Here is a 24,573-nt window from a genome sequence, read left to right as displayed (position 1 = left end):
GTTTGAGTATTTCAGAAATTACTGAACTCCTGGGATTTTCACAGAACATTCACACATTATTCAGAATAGTGTGAATAACAAGAAACATTGTGTGTGTGACATTTCTCAATGGAAAGAGACATAGAGAGAAACCAGGATGGCTAGAAGGGTTTAAGCTGCCCCGAAGGATAAAGTTAAAAGATTAAGATAAACTCATATAATCACTTTTTACTATGATTCCACTTTCAGTCCAGAATAAGAATCTAAAGCTATTGTGCACAGATTCACCCAAACTGGGCAGCTGAAGATTGGACTGGAAAAACAACAGACTTTTTTTTCTTGGCATGTGATCTTCTGCTGTTGTATTATATCCACCTGGTTTATGTGTTGTGCATACTGAGATGATTTTCTGTTCACCTTCGATTGTAAAGAGAGATTATTTGAGTTAATGTATACTTTCTGTCAGCGCAGACCAGTCTGGTCATTCTTCTCAGGTCTCTCTCTTCAGTGAGGTGTTTCAGGTTTTTTCACACCATTCTGTGTAAACTGTAGAGACTGTTGTGTGTGAAAATTCTAGGAGATCAGCAGTTTCTAAAATACTCAAACTAGACCGTCTGAGACCAACAACCTTGCCATAATCACATAAGGCTTGTAACTTCATACAAAACACTGGTAAGGTTGCAGTGTGGTTGGCTACAACCAATAAAGATGATGTATTGCAGGTCATGTGAGCTCTCAGATTTCTCTCAGTCAGAAGCACATCTCTTCATAATTGTATCTCTTAAGCATGTTGCCAGAGCTCCATACATTAGTGTCTTTAATTTTTTATCAGTTAAAAAATAAACCTGATAAAAAATTAAAGACACTGTTTTAGTCAGCATTTAGGGAGTAGAGGAAATTATAAAAAAAAACATTATTGGTTCTAAACCTTTACTTTTTAAAGTATATCTTCGATGTTGCTTGCCCTCAAGGTCACTGCAGCACTGAAGTCCTGATGCAAATGTGAATAAAGCTTTTTTAAGATTATTGTTTATCACACTCCTGTAGATTATATATACTCCAATAAAATTTTCTAATGCAGCCTAATTCTAAAACACTGTGAAAACATGGGTAATAACATGCTTTCCATATCAGATAATATAATGTTCACCCATGTGATGAAAGAAAATTTCTATGTTTTGCTTGTGAGCCAGGCTTGTGCAAAAAACAGGCACATAAACATTATTCAATGGGAGCTTTTTCCTGCCCATTGGTTTAGATGGGAGCTTTTTCAGCCCAGATGTTTAGATAATCATTGTAGCATTGCTCAAACTCACAATCTCATTGTCTCAAAGCTCTTTTCAGAAGTATAGGAACAGAATAAAAAAAAAAAATCTGTCCCTAATGAGCAAGCCGGTGGCAAGGAAAACTCTCTGAGATAGTATGAGGAAGAAAGCTTGAGTGCAACCAGAAGGGAACTCCATCCTCATTTGGGTGACACTGGACAGTAAATAATGTAAATGTAAATAATGTCCTTTCTAGAACAATAATGCTTCCTAAGATTGCCTAAGATCTCAATACATGGCCAAATAATGGTTTGATAATGTTATTTTATGTATGTGTGGTTGTAATGTCAGGTTGTACAGAGTGTACAGAGTAAAGCCAGTTTAAGCCTAGAATGTAAAGTGTTACAGTATAAAAATGGAAATCCTGGTTTTGATATGCCTATGTGCTAGCTTGTTGTGAATCATAGGAAATTTATGAAATAAAAATCAACTGATTAAATTTAGATGTTCATCAGGTGCATACAGTGTGCATAACTGTATGTATTCTGGAGCTGTGCATAAAGGATTGATGACAAATGGAAGGAGAGAGAGAGAGAGAGAGAGAGAGAGAGAGAGAGAGAGAGAGAGAGAGAGAGAGAGTGAGAGAGAGAGAGAAAGAAAGAAAGAAAGAAAGAAAGAGAGCTGCTGCAGTATCCATCCTCACAGTGTTGATCCTGAGACTGCGTGACTGACTGGTGTGTGCTGATAGAGCTAGAGCGAGAGAGAGAGTGAGAGAGAGAGAACAAGAGTGGGAGAGAGAGGAGGGGGAGGGGAATGCTCCGGTGCGGATGAGAAACAGGAGGCAGCAGCAACGGCAGCATCAGCTCTTTTTTTTGCAGTGTGCTGCCTGGGACCGGCCACCTTGCAAGGCGCTCCCTCCCAGGGGCTTAGCGCCACCATCTCTCCTGCACTGGCACCTGCAGGAACTGGTGCAGGCACTGGCCCAAGGACTGGCACGAGGACACTGAGGCATACGGGCACAGCGGCACCATGGCGCAAGCCGCCAAGCAGCTCCGCAAGAACAAGGACCTAGCCGAGGCTGCGGCCCAGGAGCTGAGGGAGAAAGAGGAGGAGAAGATCAAGAAGAGGAACCGCTCGAGGGACCGCAGGCGCAAGGTAACATGTTTTCGGGTTTTCTTCTGTTATCTCTGCAAAATCTGAGGAAGGCTCAGCACAGACGCATAACCCAGACACCCGCAGACTGGTTTGTAGACTGTGCTGCAGCTGCATTGGTCCAAGATTCATTCAGCCAGGAGATGCAGAAGGAGATGCAGGAAGAGGAGGGGGTCAGTGGGGACTTAGAGATGATTGGTTAAATAAGCGCTTTGCTCTTCTGAGACTCAAGATCATGCTTTATGCTTTTGAAGCTGATGTCATTTCTATCCACGGCTGCAGTGTGAGCAGCACACCCAACACCTCTCTGTTCTGTTTGCATGTTTTATGTATTCAGCTGCTCTGAGCCTTTGGCATGCTCTATTGTTCGGGAGATCCTCATTCAATATGGTATATCTGAGTAGTTTCCACAAGCTCTGCATATGTGCGTGTATGTGTGTGTATGTGTGTGTCTGTGATTGTTACCAAAGCATCTACCTGCAGCTCTTTGTATTCAGGTCCAGTGCTGGAGTGTGTGCACAATCCTTCAGATACTTCTTTTGCTTCCCCATCACTGCCTTTCCACTGTAACAGCAGAGCTGCTCGGTATCTGTTCTTTTCAGTTGCTCACTAGTGAGATAAAACCTCGTGTTTCAGGTACTGGAGCAAGGAGTCCACGGTGAACTGTTATACTTAGACTAGATTAATGTGTCAGGCTAGCATTTATCACACTAGCACTTCACTACACAAGCAGACAGGGCTCTGAGGGCGGGGTGGGTGAGGGATGTCGCTGCTGTACTAATTAACAGTCTCACACACATGCAGGAACTCAACACACAGGAAGCAAACACAATTTAAAGACGTGCACTTTTTCACCAGCAGTATGACTCCAGATATCACCTTAGCAAGGCAAGACTTTGATGATTATGAGTCATTTATTAGCATACCTTACTACACATGCTTAAATTGTCATGGTGCAAAAACTTGAATGAACCATGAATTTTAATGTATGTATTTCCAGCCACTGTTCTTTTACAACCGCACACACTGACACCATCTTAGGACAGAATTGGCTTGTGCTAAGCCTGTGAAAATCATTTAAATGCTCAGCAGAGTGTGAGGAGTGAGAGTGTAGGATCCAAGATGGCTGCTACTACAGTGTTGAGCTATGCAACAGTGTGTCGTGCTGTGCTAGAAACCATATAAGCAAGTCTGTTTGAGGCACCAAACAACTGGGACACAGTTAGAGACAAGCATGTGATGATTAAAAACTTCACCACAAGTACAACAGTGAAGAAGCAAACTTTTTAAAATGGCAAAGATCTCTACTTTTTAACTTACAAAGGAACAGAATTTCTTCTTCAAGTGATTTATCCCAAGTTACTACAGACTGTCACCAACCTAAATAATGGTTAACTTATATAACTTAAATAAGTTAATATTTAGCATTCTAAGATTTCATTACAACTTCTGAGATTATTAAAACATTGTTGGTCCCTGTTTGGATTCACCATAGTAGATTTACATTTACATTTACATTTACGGCATTTAGCAGACACCCTTATCCAGAGTGACTTACAACTGAGCAACTGAGGGTTAAGGGCCTTGCTCAGGGGCCCAGCAATGGCAGCTTGGGGGACCTGGGGTACCTAGTAGATAATGTGGTCCACGTATTAGATGGCGAACATCTTTACGCCTTCCTGACACAACCCTCCCAATTCATCCAGACTTGGGTGAGAGCTACTGAGAGTTAACTCTTTATTGGCTGGGTTTGCTCCCTGCTCAGGAATCGAACCCCGGGCCCTGGCGATGAGAGCATGGGATCCTGCCGCTGGACCACCAGGAGGCTTTGGGATTATTACAATAATTTAATTAAAAATTAATTTGTAACATTAACACTGTAATAAAGTATAACATTTTGAGTCTAATTCCTCAGCCTTAAAAGACCCACACCTGTGGGCACACCACACTAATTGAACTCTATCGGGCAAGCTATATACTGGGGACATGGTGGCTTTGTGGTTTGCACGGCTGCTGCATGCCTCTGGGGCTGGGGGTTTGATTCTAACCTCTGCCCTGTGTGTGTGTGTGTGTGGAGCTTGCATGCTCTCCCTGTGCTTTATGGGTTTCTTCCCTAGTCTAAGTTGTCTGTAGTGTGATTTTGCCCTGCCATATACTGGCACCAAATTAATGACTGTGTACCATGTTCTAAAAGATAAATATTACTAACATTTTAGACTGATAAATGAAAGAATAATTTAGTACATTGAACTGTTACATTTGGCATCACTGGGTTGCAGAATATGTATTTTTGCATTCATTCCTATGATGTTCTGTCTGAAATACTTCATGGTGGATGATGTAAGACAAAGTCGACATCTCACTGTTTATTGTAAAAAATGCTGCTGGAAACTCGGGAGCTTGTCTACTTCAAAACAGAAATGTGCCTTAGCTCACACGCCATAGTTTCGTACCCAAATCTTTGTGTTGTGTGATTCTTGGCAAACAACGCTTACTTTTAACAGTTTATACTGGAGCTTTTACAGTATTATGAATACTATTAATAATTTATTTATTCAGAAATGTATTTATTGAACTGTCTATGTTATCATATAATTATTATCACAGTTATAAAACCAGTAAGCCAAGTTAAGGGCATGTGTTACAGTGATTTTATCGTGGATGACAGCGAAAGGTCTGCTAGATGAACAATAATAATCATTTTATATGATTTATTTAATGATCTGCTAATAATTTAACAGGGGAAAAAGATTTTTGCCGGATTTTGCAGAAAAAAATATTTTTGCTGGATTCTTCATGAAATCACTGCCTTAAATGAGATTTTTCTTACAATATACCTTTTAAAACGTGCCATTAGTTTCACTGCTTCCAAACAAAGGTCTGGGCTGATGATTTTTCAAGCAGTAAATGTCTTGCTGTAAGGCTCTGAAGCACGTTTTAATCTTGAATGAGATGCCTGGAGTAGCAGATGTCAGGGCAGCCAGGCGTGTCCTGTCCGAAGGAACAAAACCAGACACAAGTCAATGCTTTGATAATCTTATTTTAACCAAACCTACTGCTTTCTTTAAAGTTTAAACACCATTATATTAAATTAAGTTTTATCGTGTTCTTCCACATCACCTGCTATAACACTCCAATAACAACTGAGTGTTGTAGGCTTGCTTTTGGATCTCTAACGCCACTGAACTCCATCTCCATGAAATGTTTTAGTAGTTCCACTGATTATGTTCCACTACACAAATTTAGATTATTCAATTGCCCCAATTAAAGGACACAAATAAAGTAGAGAACATTTAAGTACATAAGTACATTTAAGTACATAAGTACATTTACAGCATTTGGCAGACATCCTTATTCAAAGCAACTCGCATTGATCTCTTTTGTTATTCAACTGAGCATTAGAATCCTTGTACTAGTTCCCAGCATTGGCATCTTGGTGGTCATGGGATTCAAACTCAAAGCCTTCCAATCAGTAGTCCAACAACTTAACCACTAAGCCTCTATAATAAGTAATTGCACGTGCCAACAAACTGAAATAACCACAAGATTATGGTCTCAGATCTAAAACTCCATCAAGATCTTTTGTTCACATTTTTACCTACAAGCTTCTGATTCTTAGCTGCAGTTTGAGTGGATTGCTTCACTTTCATGTTGACACACTTCCATGTACTGTATATACACCTCTGTTATTGGTTTGTGCTGAAATCTGACCTTTGAACCTAGTTACATGACAAGATTGAAAGCAAGAAACATTTGATTGATTTGCATTACATTGTAAGCCGTTGTCCTTTTCCTCTATCTCAGTGGTAAAGTCTGCACTGAGATGCTGTATTTCACTGTTCACCTGCTGGCACTGACAGTCACCTCATCAATAAAGACAAATGAGACAGTTCCACAAGCTGCCAAAGACAAGACCCACAAGCTACATGTATCATAGGTGAAGGACTCCACTTTAAATTATATACAGGGCTCAGGAACTTTTTATTCTTCACACATTATATAATTCCAGTAACAAATCAATTTAACTCCTAAAAAACTAATTTAGGAGTTGTGCTGTGTTACATGTCTATTTTTAATCCTTTCATAATGCTAAAAAAAAAACTTCACCATATCAACTACTATACCTTTTTCCTTTTTCTTTAATAAATAACACACTTGTTAAAATATAATTATTATTTATGTTAGCTGATGTGTAATGACCTACAAGTCATTGTGTAACTTATACATATAGCTACATTAATAGTTACTTGTGTATAAATGACTGTAGAAATGATAACAAGTGCATTCATATAAACCTGTTTTCAGTATTCATATAAAGCTACAGTGCTGTTATAGAAAATTAATAAACTTCTGGCCAATCACAATGCAGAATTTAAAACACATAATACTGAAGTTTGCTGGTAATTTGGAGTAGTGAACATCACACAGTACAGTACCTGTCTCATGATTTACCTGTTTTACATAGTGAAATCAGACCTCACGCACCCCCCCCCCTTTAAAAAATAAAAAAAAATAAAAAGGTTTATTTTACAAAATACTGGTGTATTGCAGAATGTCATTACAGAATAGTTGGCTCCATAAACAACACCATATAGCCATGTGGCCACCTGAATATCTCACCCATATATGGTTCTTCCCTAAAGGTGAAAACAAACAATTGTATAGAATGTGTTTGTACACTTTCCCTTTATTGAGGGTAAGTAGAGTAGCCTTAACCTTTTCCAGCATGACAGTGTGTCTGTCTGAAATTAGTGTGTACTACAGTATGACATTCAATTCATTATGTGTGTGTAGTGGACATACTACATCTGCTATTTTGCCATTGCAACAACTGCAAAAAGCTTTCATTCTTGTTTAAACCTTCAAAAACACAGCCCACACAATACTGGTGTTTAACCACAAGGAATGATTAATACCTATAACACTTACACCGACGCACTGCCTTCTGCTGTTTCTTTTATTTTGACACCTCTTCTTCACCAGTCCTATTACCTTATGGGGTAGCACACTGTTCATTGGCTTCATACCACAGAATCTCTGCAGAAGCAGAACGTCTAGGTATTTCTCTCATACTGTTTTCTTAACACTTAGAATTCACACTACTGCTTTGGTGTACAGCTTTTTACCTGTTGTACAATAGAGCAGTGTGCACAAAAGAGAGGTCCATATGACATGATTTAACAAGTTTGGTGTGGATGAACTAAAGTGACCTGCACAACGCCCTCAACCCCACTGAACACCTTCGGGAACAACTGGAGCACCGTCTCATGTCCTCTCCCTCGACATCAGTGCTCGACCTCACTAATGTTCCACACAAAGAGCACAAATTTCCACAGTAACACTTAAAAATCTAGTTGAAAGCCTTCCCAGAAGAGTGAAGGTTATTATAACAGCAAGCAGGGGCTAAATCTGGAACGGGATTTTCATAAAGCATGTGTGGGTATGATTGTCAGGTGTTGTTTCCATGCTCTGTTTCTGTCACCTGTTTCCTACTTTACTCAGCTACTGAAAACATTTCTGAGTAACAGTGTTTTTTTTATTAATAATGCGCTGACAGCAGGTTTGCATTTTGCTAATCAATTAGAAGAAAATATCTCACTGCATTCTCTCCGGTCATACAGGTCTTTATTTGTTCTTATTGTGAAAAGCATTTTGTTTAAATTGTAAATGTCTGAAGTGTAAAAAGCACAAATGGAGAAAAAATTCAGATGTTTTGTGTGTAGATTACACTACGGCTAATTTTTACAAGTTGACCGGTAATTCAAAACATCAAGATATGTACATTTTGGCAATTTCATTTGTGCAGCAAAACCAAAGCATACTTCAGTTAACAGCTGTAATTGCAGGCTGCAAATGAAATATCCAGCCACATATTTTAGACAAAACTCTCAACGATAAAAGAAATAAATCAATAAAAAAAGAATAAATGAATTCAGTTTCACGACTCAGTTTTATAGAAATATATAAAAATATATAATTTTTAGGATATAAATATAATATAGGGGGGCACGGTGGCTTAGTGTTTAGCACGTTTGCCTCACACCTCCAGAGTTGGGGGTTTGATTCCCGCCTCCGCCTTGTGTGTGTGGAGTTTGCATGTTCTCCCCGTGCCTCGGGGGTTTCCTCCGGGTACGCCGGTTTCCTCCCTCGGTCCAAAAACATGCATGGTAGGTTGATTGGCATCTCTGGAAAATTGTCCGTAGTGTGTGAGTGTGTGAGTGAATGAGAGTGTATGTGTGTGCCCTGCGATGGGTTGGCACTCCGTCCAGGGTGTATCCTGCCTTGATGCTCGATGACGCCTGAGATAGGCACAGGCTCCCCGTGACCCGAGAAGTTCGGATAAGCGGTAGAAAAGGAATGAATGAATGAAATATAATATAAGTTTTGATGACCAAGCCAGAGGTGACGATCTAAAGAAGAAAACTTGAGAGAAACCAGACTCAAAAGGGAAGCCTTCAGAGTGTGCAAATCATTCATCATCTTCCTTTCTATAATTGTATACTCTATGATCAAAAGTACATTAATGTAACCACATCAAAATGGCAAACACAGTTCTTTCAGCTCTTTGTTTCTAATAATGCTTAATGTGTATTGAGAAAAGCACTATATCCATCCTATCCAAGTAAAGTATGATCATTTCTGAATGGACTGGCAATAGTGTCATTTTACATTATGTCACATCACAGTCTTTTCTGTTGGATGAAAATACACAGCAATTTATGAATTATGACTTATGAATCAGTCTCTTTTTATTTTTTATTAAAAACTACTGTTCTGAATCACATTTTGCATTAACAACTCAGATATTCAGGACAGATATATAGAAGGTGAAATACAATGTCAAGAGATTAAATGTCTGCTGTGGTAGTTTATTGCCGTGACTATGCCGTTCATTTGGCTTGTTGTTCTGTAACTTTAAACAGCGATGTGCATTTTGTAGAAAGATAAATACATTGTATAGAGTACACATTGTTTTATAGAGTCAGCTTGTTCAGCTAAGCTTACCATTTAGAAGTGACTCTCTTGGTACCTGAATGACTCCTTTTTTTATTTTTAACCAGATGCCACCATTTTGACTGTACGTATTAATGGGGATATAGTATAAACCTAATTTGGATGTCTAACCAAATCAATCTGAGCTGACAAATCACTAGGGCTTTTCACACTTGAAATAGTTATTGCCGGGTCATTCTAATCACCCGGTAAAGAGAACCCTGGGTTATAATAATACTTTAAATGTTTCATACTGCTCATACTTTACCCAGCGATAAATTAATTAATTAATCCCGGCTATTCATTATCTGATGTTTTACACTAAACAACCATGATTGGATAAATACAGCATCAGGCTGATTTAAATAATGGCTTGTCTTACACTTTTGCTTCAGTGAGATCGTTCCTTGAGATCCAGCTTCTGTTGGTTATTTCTGACTGTGTCATCCATGTTTCCCCAAACAGACTTTTCTGAGCATAACTGTAAAAATAAATCTGTGTCCTCTTCACTCCAGATGGTGCCTTTTCCATCATCAGTTGATGTAAGTATTATTTTTCCCTCAAATGCTACAACTACTGTTAACACACCACACACGGTGTCAGTGACTTTACAAAGCACACATGAGGTGCACGTTGTTCAGATTCTGACCGGGTGAATGCTGATGTCTGGTAACAATCTAACCACATCATTTCACACTGTACACGTTCGGCAGAGACATGGTTTAGAACCACAATAACCGGCGTAAGCACCCTGCTGTGTCTGAAATCACTCCCTCAGTCATTCGCTCATTGCTTTCGATGTTCAAATTCAATTTATTTGTATAGAACCTTTAACAATTCCCATTGTCTCAAAGCAGCTTTACAGAAGTATAGAAACAGAAATATATATATATATATATATATATATATATATATATATATATATATATATATATATATATATATATATACGTATATATATATATATATATATATATATATATATATATATATACGTATATATATATATATATATGTGTGTATGTATATATATATACATACACACATATATATATATATACATATATACATATATATATATACACATATATGTATATATATGTGTATATATATATATATATATATATATATATATATATATATCTATATATATATATATATATATATATATATATATATATATATATATATATATGAAGTAGCTCCGTAAGAAGAGATGATCAGCCTATGAACTCGGATATAGTCTCTGATATATAGACTAGGAACTCGGATATAGTCTGTTTTCTATATAGCAGTGAGTATTTTACAAGAGTGACACCAGACAGAATTCAGACAGTAAATGCCCTAAAAATACATCAACATGACTCGTCATTAGATATCTACTCATATGATGGAACCCAGGCAAAATTGCAAAGGTGGCTGCACCTCAACTAGTGCAGTACACAGAGAATAGGGAATTAATTCAAACACAGTAAATGTTTTTTGAGCTGAGGATGTAGTGGTTTAGCAGTTTGCTAAAAAAAACAACAACAACAAAAAAAAAAAAAACACAATGTTGACACTTTTTCATTGTAACTTTGTACAAATTTTTTAAACTCATGGTATCTTAAGTATGTAACCTATTGAGCCAGTATTAATGTATTCAATGTTAGAGATTTAAGCACTTATGTACGTCGCTCTGGATAAGGGCGTCTGCCAAATGCTGTAAATGTAAATGTAAATGTAAATGCTAAATGGTGAACTGGTAGCTCAAAGCTTACACCTTCCACAAACATGAAACCCTGCTAAGCTTGAGAGTTAGCTCGAGGTTAGTTTTAGATTTTGGATGAGTAATTACAGTTATGTTAAGAACTCTAGCCATACTATATGAAAGGACCTTAAAACTTACTGTAATACACCTTCTGTCTCAGCATGTTCTCAGTGGATTTAGAGATCTAATTTCCTTGATCTTCTTGTAATCCTTCAGTTAGGACATGGACACCCTGCCTCACATTTATACAGCATCTTCACAAGTACTGCAGCTCTCCTTATCATTGGCCTCCAGGGCTCTGCTGCTCTTTAACTCTGGATCAAGTACATAATAATGGCTTAAAAACCACACAGAATTTTTTTTTTTTACTGTTTCTCTGTATCATGCGTAGCTGTGTAAGCTTTTAGGTGAACTCTAGGTGAGCTTTTAGGTTAACCTTGACCAAAAAAAAAACATTTTTATATTTCTTTTATTACTAATAACTGTGAAGCATGAAGTCTGTGCTGGAAGACTTACAGTGTTATTTCTGACAAGGCTCTGCTTCCAAAATCCTCACCAATACTGTTACTTAAAAAGTCCATTCAATAGGTTTTGTACAAATCCAACATGTTTATGAATAAGATAACAAGATATTACTCCAGAAATTAGAATATATTAAAACACATTAGCTTAACCTTAAGCTAAGCACATTAACTTAAACCTGCGACTTGCCTTGTAGCCAACACTACTGTTAGAGCAGTTGTTCTAGATTATTGATTAATATTGATTAAATATTCCAATGCTGGCTCGAATGTTAAGGCATTGAGTTACTGTTCAGAAGGCTTGAGGAGGGTTCAAGCCCCTACACAATAAAGCTATTAATGTTGGGCCCCTTATCTAGACCCTTAACCCTGTCTGCTCCAGGAGCACCCTTCCATGGCAACCCAGCACTCTGACTGCAATTTCCTAACAAGCTGAGATCCATCCATCCATACATCCCTCTATCCGTCCATCCATCCATGGATGCTAGTCTATCACACCGGATGCCAGTCTATCACAGGGCACAAGCTGAGAAGTGCCAAGTTATGAATTTGTACTGTATATATATATATATATATAAGAAAGAAAACCCTTCTTTTTTTGTGTTAATGCAATTAAACAATTATTTCTGGTTTCATCCCAACAGCCTTTGTTGAATGAAGAGAAAGAGAATAAAACTTGCTTGTTAACAAAAAAAAACCCCCCAAAAAACAAACAGTTCAACAATACAGAGTCAAAATGGAAATGCTATACCTGACTGCAGTGCACACAGTCTCGTGTTTCAATTGAATAATTTTTTTAAATGTATTGCAGAGCATTACCATCTGCTGAAACCTCTTGGGTTTTGCCATTCTTTACTCGACAAAGTTGATGCGAGCAGCAGTAGGTGGGAAAAATAACAGATATCAACACAACACTCCACTCAGACACACTCTTTTACTTCCCAGCCATGCAGGCTCAATATCAAACTCCTGTCAGCTCTCTGAAATAAACATCAAGTGGACTGGCAGTGGGAGGTACCATCAATTTACAGAGCACTGCAATAAACCTTTTGGGAAAAGAAAAAAAGTGCTTTTTAAGTGACTGGTCAGATGGCAAGGTCAGCAGCTATTATTTTAAAAACATATAAATTAGGACAATGTGTGTTTTTCTTAGCGATTTGGTAATAATAATAATCCCACAGGCTCTGCATCCTAAAGTGTAAGGCTGGACTGGTCCTTTTTTTGATACTTCGGGGTTTTTGCTGCTTGAAGGAATTTTATTTGTAGTACAGCAGTAACACTGGTCAAGCGTAAGCAGAATAGAGGTAGAGTTTAGGGGCGAAAAGAAATTGTTTGCTGTGTGACAAAGCTAATCTGACAGGCTCGCAATCCAACCAGCAAAATTTAACTTCACGTTCATGTGGTTCTTCTTCCTCTTCATTTTCTCTGACAGCGAGTACTTCATGATGCCACATCCACATCAGTGCCTGCTAGAAAGTATTTGATACAAAAATAAAAAATAAAGACCAAAACAAATCCAAAAACAAATGAGATATTCAGAAACACTGCTGTGTCACTATGTGAACAGCTGCTTCAAATTGTATAAGCTTCCAGAATTTTCCAGCTCAGAGCGATCTCAGGAGGAGATGGGTATCAAACATACATAACTACCATTTTACTTTTTCACCTCATACGAAGATCTGTATCAGACATTTCACACCAGATGAGCTAATTAAACCCAAAAGCAGTAAAGAAAGAAAGCACAGTGTCGTTTCTCTTTGAATGGAACAGCTAGCATTCAAACACTATTCAGATTTTAATTTGCACCATCATTAAAATGCTGCCAGTGTATGCACATGCAGATAAAGACCCTTACTTTTGTTATTCTGTATGATTAGAAAGATGCAGATTTCTACTGCTTGAACATGTACATCAAGCACTGCTGAGTACACCTGTGTATATAAACTAGCAGTGATTTATTTTTACATACTGTAGAGAATAGGAAACATTAAATTCAATCCAATTGAATTTTACATTTAGCACATTTAAAATCAGCCTGAGCTGGCCAAAGTGCTGTACATAGAGTTAAAAGAAAAGGAAAATAAAAAAGTACATAAATGTAAAAGAACACATATAAATTGCCAACAATTAAAAGCACGGGAAAAGAGGTGTGTTTTTAACATGGATTTAAATTCAGCAATGACACATTGCATACATGACAACATGACATAATTATACGTAATTATAACCTGCTTTGTCTTGCACCTCTTGGGATTAATTGGAGTTAGAAAGGCCCAATGTTAGGTTTGTCTTTGAGTTAAATTGTGTGAGTCTTTAAATTGAATTCTTTTTCACAGGCGGTAAGACAAATGGTAGTGGTGGTGGTGGTGGTAGGGTGTCAAAGCACAGCATTTTGAGGAAAAGAATGGAAAGAGCATTTGTATGTTTAATTACCCTGAAGGTTTATTGCCTTATCTCATTATGCACTGTGTTCATTTGCTTTACTGTAGTAATGTATATTAATCACTATTTAATAATATGTTATTGACAAAAATTAGTTATACTCTGGTCCAGGCCTTCACCATAAGATCCTAATGTTCAAAGAGACACATACAAACTGGGTGTTTTCTGGAACACAAACTTAAACTCTATTTCTCAGACCACACAGCAGCCTACAAACATGGCCACTCCAGACAATGATGACTACAATACCCAGATACCATGACAGTTTATTTGTTCACATTCACCATACTTTATCCATGAACACCTGGTCACAGTTACACCTACACCTGCATAAACAGACCGGGTTTTGATAGCCATTTTGCCTGTCTGTCTGTTGACGTGTTTGGTTTGCATAGTGACTCCTGTTTGCTTTATCACATGACCCTTGTCTGAGTTTTGGCTTTTCTTTAGTCTAACATTTTTGATACCTTGATTGTTATTAAACCTGTTGAACTGCATTTGCGTCCGTTTCATCTCATTGTTTGTGGCATGTATTTGTGTTCTTGTATAGTGTAAGAAGTTCATGTCATTAATTAGCAGGTCATGGTTTAATCACCAACAATGATATAAAAAATGAATGAATAAAAACATTTTATAACACTATTTGAAAACATTATATCTTATTTGTATCATGTGAATGTTTTAACTCCACATATTTCCCCAGACATGACCTTCTTCTTAATAAAATTACATATTATGGACTCAGGAGTACATTACTGTAAAACACTACTTATTGCAAAAAACACTGTGGCAATAAGTGAGGATTCAAATTTACAAAAAAAAAAGGAACCTCAATCTAGTTTAAAAAAATTCAGTTCATCATTATCAGTACTAAACAACAACAACAACAACAACAACAACAACAACAAGGACTCTGCAACCTCCATATCTGCAGAGAGTACAGGAAGGACCGGGCTTGGCAAAGTGTGAGCATATTTCTACATCTTGTTATAATCCGTTATATTTTATATTAGGAATATTGTATGGCTAAAGAAATATTTCAGCGATGTTTCGTCCTCCGAGCTGCTCTCAGATTGACAAAGCCGTATTAAAAAGCAGAGGGGGCCAAAACTATAAATCTGGATATAAAATACGTTCTGCCTTAAAGGTCAGCTCCAGTGAATTGATGTCAGCCTTGGGGGTTATGTACTTATGTGAGACAGGATAACACGAGCTAAGACACCACTGATGAAGCAGACATGACTACACATATCAAGCCTTTTTTTTAGATTGTTTCTGTAGGTCTTAACCTTTAAATGAATTCACTTCCAATTATTTGTCAAACTAGTTCCAGCTTTACAGAAATCGATGACTAGCAGGTTAATAAGTGAGCCAAATAATACATTGATGAGAAAATGCACAAAGAACATTAAGTAGAAAAGCTGAGAGGAACTATTACAGAAGAAGCTGTCCTCCTCTGGTACAAGTCACTGTGTAATCTGTTACTATAGAAACAATAATGCATTACAATGAGAAAAACACCTTCTGACCAGTCAGAATCCAGAATACAAATCCATGCTGATAAACTCTAATAACACACTGTTATAAGCTTCACTATCGTGTATTTCTCTCTGAGATTGTCCTTTTTTTTTTTTTTAGCAGGTTGTATTTCTTAATCTTTGAGAACATGAGCTCTCTGACATTAAGGCAAGTTCTCACTAGGACAGTTATGTAACTCACGGCTGCATGGGTTCTAGTTCTTGTTGGTCCTTATTGCGGCGTCTCTTTTCCTGCTGCATTTTCATGTGGAGTAGCTCAGCGATGCCCTTGATATACAGGGTGTGAAGGAGAAATTGAGGTGTGTTCATCAGACTTCCTGAGCTCATCTGTGCTTACTCAGCAGCGCATCACTGATGCAGTGGTATTGCAGTGATATTCAAATTTCAAAATGTTAATTGTGTTTTATCATCCTGAATTTATGTTTTTTTTGATAAAAATCATAAACTTGTGCTGATCACAGAGATTATTTTCTGCAGTAATCCAAAGGCCAATGAAAAAAACCTACTGGCTGTTTGTTGAGGAACCCAGAGCGATGACCACTTTCAGGTTTTCCTTTCATTTGGATCATGTTTGTAAAGCTTTGTCGCATCCTGAAGCTTGGCTAGAGAGCTGGGTAGAAACATAACATTTCTTCCTTGGATGAATCTGCTTCAGGAGAATTACAGGCTCAGGATTTCCACGAGAGCACATATAGCTGGTGCAATATATCCCATTTCATTCATCCACTGGGGAAACCTCTTCCTGGGAAACGACAGGCTTTCTGCCATTATGAGAAAGTACTACAAGACGGCCGCAAGTGATGGCTAATGGAAGTAAAGTGAATCTGCTGGAGAAGGCAACTCATTTTTTTTCCATCCTCAGTTTAAAATTGAATTACGAATGAAGTATTTATATAAGTGCAGTGTGGGGTTTCTAGTTCAGAGCCTCAGTGGAGCACAGCAAGACTTTAGCGAGGTGTTAGACTCAGAGATAAATCATTCACTCATTTGCTCTGGCAGTGACAGCACCTTTATGTGTACCTGGACAGATGGATAAAATAGGTAAAATGTGTCGAATGAAATACATTTTTTCATTTAAAGCAGGAGAAGCACAGTGGTACAGCGGGCGGTGTCACACCCCTATATTTCTATAGGTTCCAAATGGATCAATGGCTAATCTTGAATCAGGTTAATGTACTGTATGGGTGAGCTTTTACTTGTTCTCGTGTCCACACAGGTTTCCTATGAGTTTATATGGTTTTCCCCCACTTGATAAAAACATGCCACCTACTAAAAACATGGCAGTTGTTTATTCTAAGTTGCTCCTAGGTGTGAAAGTGTGTTTATGGTGCCCTGCAATATACTGTACAGTACCGAAGATGTTCCCAACTCACACAAGACCAGGATAAATCTAAAGACATCACTGATGATAACATATCATGTGTGGAGCTTTTTAATCCTTCTGATCTACTAGCACTGCTTGACTGTGCCCACCATCTCTCAGAGTAAGAGGTAGCTATACAGCAAGACACTTTTCTGTTCTGGCAACTGCTGATTCATTGGCTATCTTCAAACAACGGTTGAAGACCTACCTCTTTGTGAAACATTTAAGCTATATTATTATTAGTTTCATTATGGTTTATACCTTGATGCTAGGTAGCTCAGTAGAGAATAGGTTTCATTCTTCTCCTATAATTAAATATTCTAGTTAGATAGCACAAAGGTTTATAGCTAACACATACTAGCTACCTAACAAACTATTGACACTAATCAAAAGAATTTTGGTTTCTGAGCAGTTTTTCAGTTTAACATCAGTAATAAACAAGTTAATTATCCAGAATGTTTCTAGTAACGATCCAACAAGCTAAAGGAGGTAAACAGTGTATACCTTGAGGCTAGCTGCTAAATTGGTATTTTATAATTAAACTACGTAGATATGATGCATCTGCTAGAGACATAATTGCCAGGTTTTAGTAAATTTTCCAGATTCCATCTCAAAAGCAACACAACAAGTACCTGAAACAAACCCAAAAAGTTGAAAACTGGAAAAGAGAGGTCTGTAAAAACCTCACCCATGGACATTTCTGGAACCTTCTTCCAAAACAAATCCATATTTGGCATATAAACTGCAGCCCAGGAGAGAGCGGTAAAATGTGATTGTGTTGCAATCTAAAAAATCGAGCAGTAAGAGTTAAAATAAGATCGACGTGGTGTGAGTCATTGTATTGTGCCAGTTTGATCGCAGACTGGTATCACTGCACCTTTACTCTCACGCTATACATGAGAGAGAAAGAGAAAGAAGGGGATTTGTTCGATAAGGGATGTAATAGAGGCTTTTCTGATTCAACTTCTTAAACTTTGAAACTGAAAAAAGATGAAATAGATAGAGGAGAAAATAAATGGATGAGGTGTTTGCTTATGTGAGCATGAGCTAATCTGTTGGCTAACTGCTGTGAGCTGTAATCATGCTTGTAAATGGAAATATTCCATTAGTGTTGCACTTTTATTTCAGGGATATGTGTATGGGACATTATCAGAAAGAAATATATTACAAATATCACACAAAGCCAGCAGCAATGCTAACTCTTTGCTGTTCTTTAGATCAGTCATAGCCTGATGAGGGTTTAGTGCAGAATATTATTCACGTGTTCTGCTCCGGCAGATCATGAACTTACAGGAATCTCATGGTTTACAGGAATTCATGGCATAACAGCCAGAATTCTGGTTATTTTGAACTATGTAACTGCAGGACAGGGGGAAAAGAACATACTTTGTTGTGCTCTTTATCTCACTTTTTTTTCTGACTCAGCTGTTTTTGCCTGTGGCAGAAGGTCAGCAGATATTAGCGGCCCTTGAGGAAACAATGAAGGTGAAAATGACACCTAGCCAGTACTAAACTGATACAGACTTACACTCCCTCTCTCTCTTGCTCTCCCCCCTTTTCTCCTTGTCTCTCTCTGTCTTCTGCTTTCTTTCTCAGTTTCTCTCTCTTTCCCTCTGCTCTCTTTCTCAGTTTCTCTCTATTTCCCTCTGCTCTCATTCTCAGTTTCTCACTCTTTCCCTTTTCCCTCTGCTCTCTTTCTCAGTTTCTCTCTCTCTCTCTCTCTCTCTCTCTCTCTCTCTCTCTCTCTCTCTCTCTCTCTCTCTCTCTGTCTCTCTCTCTCTCTCTCTCTCTCTCTCTCTCTCTCTCTCTCTCTCTCAATATAATAATTAATGAATTTTACTCATCCTGGTCATCTTTTTTTTTACTCTTCCTCTGACTCACCCCACTTCTCCATATTCATCTTAAGCACCAGAAGCTTTCAGCACTGAAAATAGGCACTAATTGCTCTAATTCATCTTCAGCACAGGATCCATTGCAACACCTTCTTTATTCATTGGCCATGGCAGATGTAGTATAATTGGCCTGCCATCGAAATCTATCTAAATAATTTGATTGAAAAAAAAATTATCAAGTGGTGATTATTAGAATATTTCAGATTACATCACTCATTTTTGTACAAATTAGCAACATTTCACTTCTGTCACCACAGCATGGCTTGTTTGGAGTGGGGTTATTTCATCACCATGGCAACAACTTAATGTAACATGGAAGGCTGAAAGGCAGCTTGTGTCTTGGTGTTTTTATTGAGGGTCATCTACAAACTGCAGCTCATATTTACTGCATTTGATGATGCACAGCCAGGGAAGTAAACAAAGGGTTTATAACAGTAAAACAAAGGACCAGGCTTTTTTAAATTAATATTTAATCAACAGAAAAACTTAAAAATACTCATTATTGTCTTTCACAAAACACAAGATATGATCTGGTATCTATTTTTAATCATGAATACTGACTCTGTGGAGCACTTGCTGAACAGTTTCAGTGGAAACAGGAGAGTTGAGTTTTATCTAAATTTTATCTAAATTTAATTGAGTGTTGAGTTGTTGTTTTTTTTTTTTTAGAATCCGGGTTAGTACCATGACATCCCTGTCAAACAGTGTCCACATGCATGGACATTTACTCGTTTTGGATGTGTTTTGTCCTTAGTGGTGGTATGTTGACATAACTCTGGATATCGTAGCTCTCAATATACCACAGAGATGTGCTATCCTGCTTACAAATGCTCCAGTGAGACAATTTGTCCTCTGAGTGCGAACCTTGAAATGTCTCCCATTATGTTGTGTGCTATCGCTGTGCTAATTCACACTCACATTCTGCTCCTACTTGTGAAAGAATGTGAAGTCAGTGAAGACTGGCCAACAGGCTGTGCTTATGCAGGCATGAAACCTCCAACACTATGTGACCAGTGTGTACTGACCAGTCTCTCTCGCTCTCTCTCTCTCTCTTTCTATATATATACATACATATATACAACATATATATAGATGATGTGGTGGCTCAGTGGTTAAGGTGTTTGACTACTGATCGGAAGGTCATTGGTTCGAATCCCAGGTCCACCAAGTTGCCACTGCAAGGCCCTTAACCTCCAATTGCTCAGGTGCATAAACTGAAATAAAAAAAATGTAAGTCACTCTGGATAAGAGTGTCTGCTAAATGTATATATATATACTGTATATTTATACATATACAGTATATTCTCTATATATATTACAGTACATTTGAACATAAATGTTCAAGAGGGGGCATCAGGAAAATCAGGAATAACATAGCGGGATTGTTTTAAAGAAAGGGGAAACAATATTTATGATCTCAAGGAGACAGTACAGACTGTTCGGAGTACTTTCCTGTTTGGAGAATCGACCCAGACAGACGATGTCAGGAGGATGTAAAAGTGCTGCTGTACACAATTTATGACCACAAGAACATATATTGGTGGATTTGATAAGAAGAGGGTATGTAATGGGAAGAATTTGATGGTGAGGATGATGGTGATTTTTGTACAAATATGATAATCAGTGCATTCTGTTATCCAGTAGAATGTTGATTTCTTTGTCTTGTAAGGAAATGGACAATTTATGAATGTAATCTCCTGTCTCAACCTCTGTAGCACTCTGAGGGAAGGTACAGTTGGTGAGGTACAGTACGAGTGGCTATCACGAGTTTGCTGATGCTTTTTTATTTTACACCACATGTTAGAAAACATGAGTGAAGTAGATGTCACAACTGTGAATCAGTGATTCTAGGAGGAAACAACTCTGATTTCAATAAAATAAACAGAGATAATGTTAAGTGTGGTTAGAATAATACTAGCCAGTGTCTGTTGCTGTGTATAGCTAGCATTAAAATAGACAGAATTGTGTCTAAGCAGAAGAGAAAAGGACAATTGAGAGTAAGAGGAAAAAAATAGCTACATGTTTAAAAGCATTTAATATGTTAAATATTGTTATTTTCTGATTAGCTAGCTGCTGCTAGACACACTGGGTTGTTAATGTTAGCTGCCAGAGCCGTGTTGAAAAGTATATAACTAAAAAGAACACAACTACATATGGTAAATAGAGATGATTAGCTTAGCCTGTTCATCACTAACTAATAAACATTGAAGCTACCTTGCATATTTGTTGTGTTGTAGCTTTAGGATGTAAATAAATTAACTCAATATCAACTACCTTTTGAGGCAATGGCTGCAGTCTTGTTGATTGCTAATATTCAGCCAAAAAATTGGCACTTTTTGGAAGAGGTGTGTGTGTGGATGCGTGTGTGTGCTTGTGTGTGTGTGCGTGTGTGTGCGTTTGTGTTATATCCGGGTCCTGCTGGGGCATTAGAGATGACCTGCTGACAGAGCTTCACACACACACTGTAGGAGATCCAACACTCCTCTAGTACATCTCTCTTCCTACATTAGCCTTAACACAGCTCTGGGGTCTTGTGTTTTTGAACCCTTTATTTCACTCAAGAACACCGTTCCAATGATTTATGGCCTTAGGTTTGGATGACCCGATTTACAATTCTGTATCTTCTGTATCTGTCAGCATGTGTGAGTCATTGTTTTCTCTGTTCTTTCAAAGGGCTGGATTTGAGAGTGTTATTTTACACCGTACTTGTAACGTTTTACACTCTTTATACTGTAGTTAACATTTATTGCCCTGGCGGTCCAGCAGTAAGTTCCCACGCTCTCACTGCTATGGCAAAGGTTCGATTCCCAGGCAGGGAACCGACCCAGTCTCTGAGCCTGAGACTCCCTGATAAAATGGCTTGCGTCAGGAAGTACATCTGGTGGGAAAACCCTTGCTAAATCAAAATATCCACTGTGGTGACCCCAAACAAGGAGTGAGCCGAAGGACCACCATGCTGTAATTAATGTTTAGCATTCCTTTTTAAGCCCTATTCTTACCAGATAATTTTTATTTATGCTTAAATTTATAGAAAGATTTCTCTGTCTTTCACTTATTACAAACAAACAGATAATAGGTCCATAAGAATCTATTTCTTGCTGAAAGAAATAACAATTTCTAAGGATTTTGTCTGTTTTATAAAGAAAGATAACAGCACTCATGGTTTTCTATTAGCTCAAAAATGTGTAAACTGTCTGTTTTGATTTCAGGTTGTCCTTAAAATCAATCTTAACATCAGACACTATATTCCTCCTCCCACTCCCGCATCCCTGTTAGTGCATCCTCCCTCAAGCCACTCTTTCCTCTTTCCCTGTGGCTCATTTGAGCAGTCACTAATGAGGCTTTTCACCTCTGCAGGCCACCGGGTCATGCAGCAGGGACCTCTAGTAGGGAAAGTGGAGGGACATAGATCAAAGGAACACACGTCTGAGACACACACCCCAGCATGCCTTTACTCATACTTCCGACTAACTGTGCAGAAAGCACTGTGTGTGTGTGTGTGTGTGTTAGATATGGCGTACTTGGACACACTTTAGTTAAAACAGTCATGCCGTGTGAGACATATGTCATATACAAAGTCTGCATAGCGACGAAGATCATAATGACAAAATGGTGTGTGTGTCCAAGCAATAAAACAAATATCTGACATTTTTTCTGACGTTTGTTTCCCACAAGGGAAATTGCTTTTTTGTTTAAAGGGCCAAAAGGTTTATTTAATACTGAGGTTAATGTTAGGGTTGGATTTAGCTGTGATATTGAATTATTTAGCTACATTAATAATTATAAAAGTAAGAAAACCTGTGTGTGTGTGTGTTTGTGTGTGCGTGCATCCGTGCTTTCGTGCGTGCTTGTGCATTTGTGTGTGCTGTGTGTGTGTCTTCATGCATCTGCAAAGGCATGTGCCAGCCTCACAGAGCCTCGACAGTGTGGAGTGATGACAGGGCAGATTTCAGACTCCATCAGTCAATGTCAGCACAGAGCAGGACGACGTTTACAGATTCGTGTCCTCCAGCATGTCCTCCTTTTACACCTACTTGTGTTCATTTGCTCTCTAAATGCTGTGTTGGTAAATGTTGTATGGTCCATGCTTGGCTGAGAGTGCACAATATAAGCACTGCTACAGGCAAATCAATGGCTCTGATACATTGAGTCTGATTCTCAAATTACTGTAATGTGCTTTGTTACTTGCATTGTCTGTGGGATACAGAGCTAAAATATATTGCCTATCTGAAATATAGAATTTATGTATTACATTCTGTAATGTAACGATTCTCAATGCTTGAATCACTAATGGAAAAGTCAACAACAATTTCTTCCTGCAAATTAAACACTATATTATATTATATTCAATAATTTTATGCTCCATTACCATGAGGCTAAGGTGGAGCAGGAGACGCATTGGTGCAGACTGTGGAAGGACCAAAGCATGGTTTGGATCTCAGGAGCAGTAAGTAGACAGCATACGTCTTAATGCACATCTCAGGAGGAGCAGTAGAAGTCTTGATGGACATCTCAGGAGGAGCAGTGGAAGACTTGTTGCACATTTCAGAAGGAGAAGTGGAATTCTTAGTGCACATCTCAGGAGGAGCAGTAGACATCGTGGTCCACATCTCAGGAGGACCAGTAGAAGTCTTGGTGCACACACCTCAGGAGGACCAGTAGAAGTCTTGGCGCACACACCTCAGGAGGACCAGTAGAGGAATTGGTGTAGACCTTAGGAGGTGCAATAGAGGCTTCAGTGTGGACTTCAAAGTGGCAGGTGTTGTTCTGGAGAACACAGGTGGTGATGCCTTCTCCTGCATTTCTGATCCCAGCCAACTGTCTGCTTTTTTTCACCGCCACCAGAAGTGCCACATATGGGCTTGTTATTAAATGTTTCACAGCATAAATACATATCCAAACTAATCAGGGAGAAACAAGGAACAGGAGAACAAATCTGAAAATACAGGGTTGGTCATCAACACCAAAACAGTAAAGGATTTTAGGAAACTAAAATAAAACAAAAATAATAGATAATTAATCTATAAAAACTAAAATAAACATAACTACACATGTCATTGTAAAAAAAAAAAAACAATGTGAAAAGAGGAAACCTCCAAGTCATTTTCTGGCGCATAAAATGTATTGATTGCCTCAAGACTTACAGAACTGTGTGTCCTATAATGGCAAACTTCCCTTCTGGACATGTCCGCTTTTCTTTGGTTCTGGAGTGTTTTTTTAAACAGCGAATCACTCTAGTGGAAAGACTCATACAGGAAATCTCAGCACAGTTCACTGGCTATAAATGTGTCTTTTTATGAATGAAAAGACACTACGAAAGATTCCAGTTTAATGTTTAATGTTTTGAAACTGAGCTAAGGTTGATCATGAATTAGATGAACAGAAAAGACATTTATTTATATGGCTTATAAATATATTATGTCTTTTAAGATCTGGTGTTGGTTTTTTGGCTTTAAGTTCTCATTCTATCTCATCCAGAGAAACAAAACAAATGAGCTGTTAGAAACACATTTAAAAATTTTACTTTTGGATTCCACATGTTTAACAGACACATAATGGGTGCTGCTTGTCTGAAACACTGAGTATTGTTGACTTCTTACGGCTCCATGGTCCTTAAGATAAGTCAAAATAAGATAAGCTATAACTTTATTAATCCCAATTCCTTTGTCAGAGGCTGT

The 24,573-nt window shown here is 38.0% G+C and overlaps 1 protein-coding gene across 5 annotated transcripts in view; it reads left to right on the top strand.

Annotated features, from left to right (window-relative positions):
- The first annotated feature begins 1,971 nt into the window (after positions 1–1,971).
- Positions 1,972–24,573, top strand: part of ank1b (ankyrin 1, erythrocytic b) — a 76,625-nt gene continuing 54,023 nt past the window's right edge. For 3 of the 5 annotated variants that reach the window (XM_047805851.1, XM_047805853.1, XM_047805852.1), the window contains exon 1: positions 1,974–2,399. In XM_047805851.1, coding sequence (XP_047661807.1) covers positions 2,274–2,399 — 126 coding nt within the window. In that variant the 5' untranslated portion in view covers positions 1,974–2,273. Of the gene's footprint in view, positions 2,400–24,573 lie in introns of all 5 variants that reach the window. The other 2 variants (XM_047805850.1, XM_047805849.1) reach the window with 2 other exon arrangements.

Source organism: Tachysurus fulvidraco, chromosome 21 (assembly GCF_022655615.1).
Source record: "Tachysurus fulvidraco isolate hzauxx_2018 chromosome 21, HZAU_PFXX_2.0, whole genome shotgun sequence".
Lineage (NCBI taxonomy): Eukaryota > Metazoa > Chordata > Actinopteri > Siluriformes > Bagridae > Tachysurus > Tachysurus fulvidraco.
The sequence above is the reverse complement of the archived record's forward strand: the minus strand, read 5'-3'. Positions and strand labels throughout refer to the sequence as shown.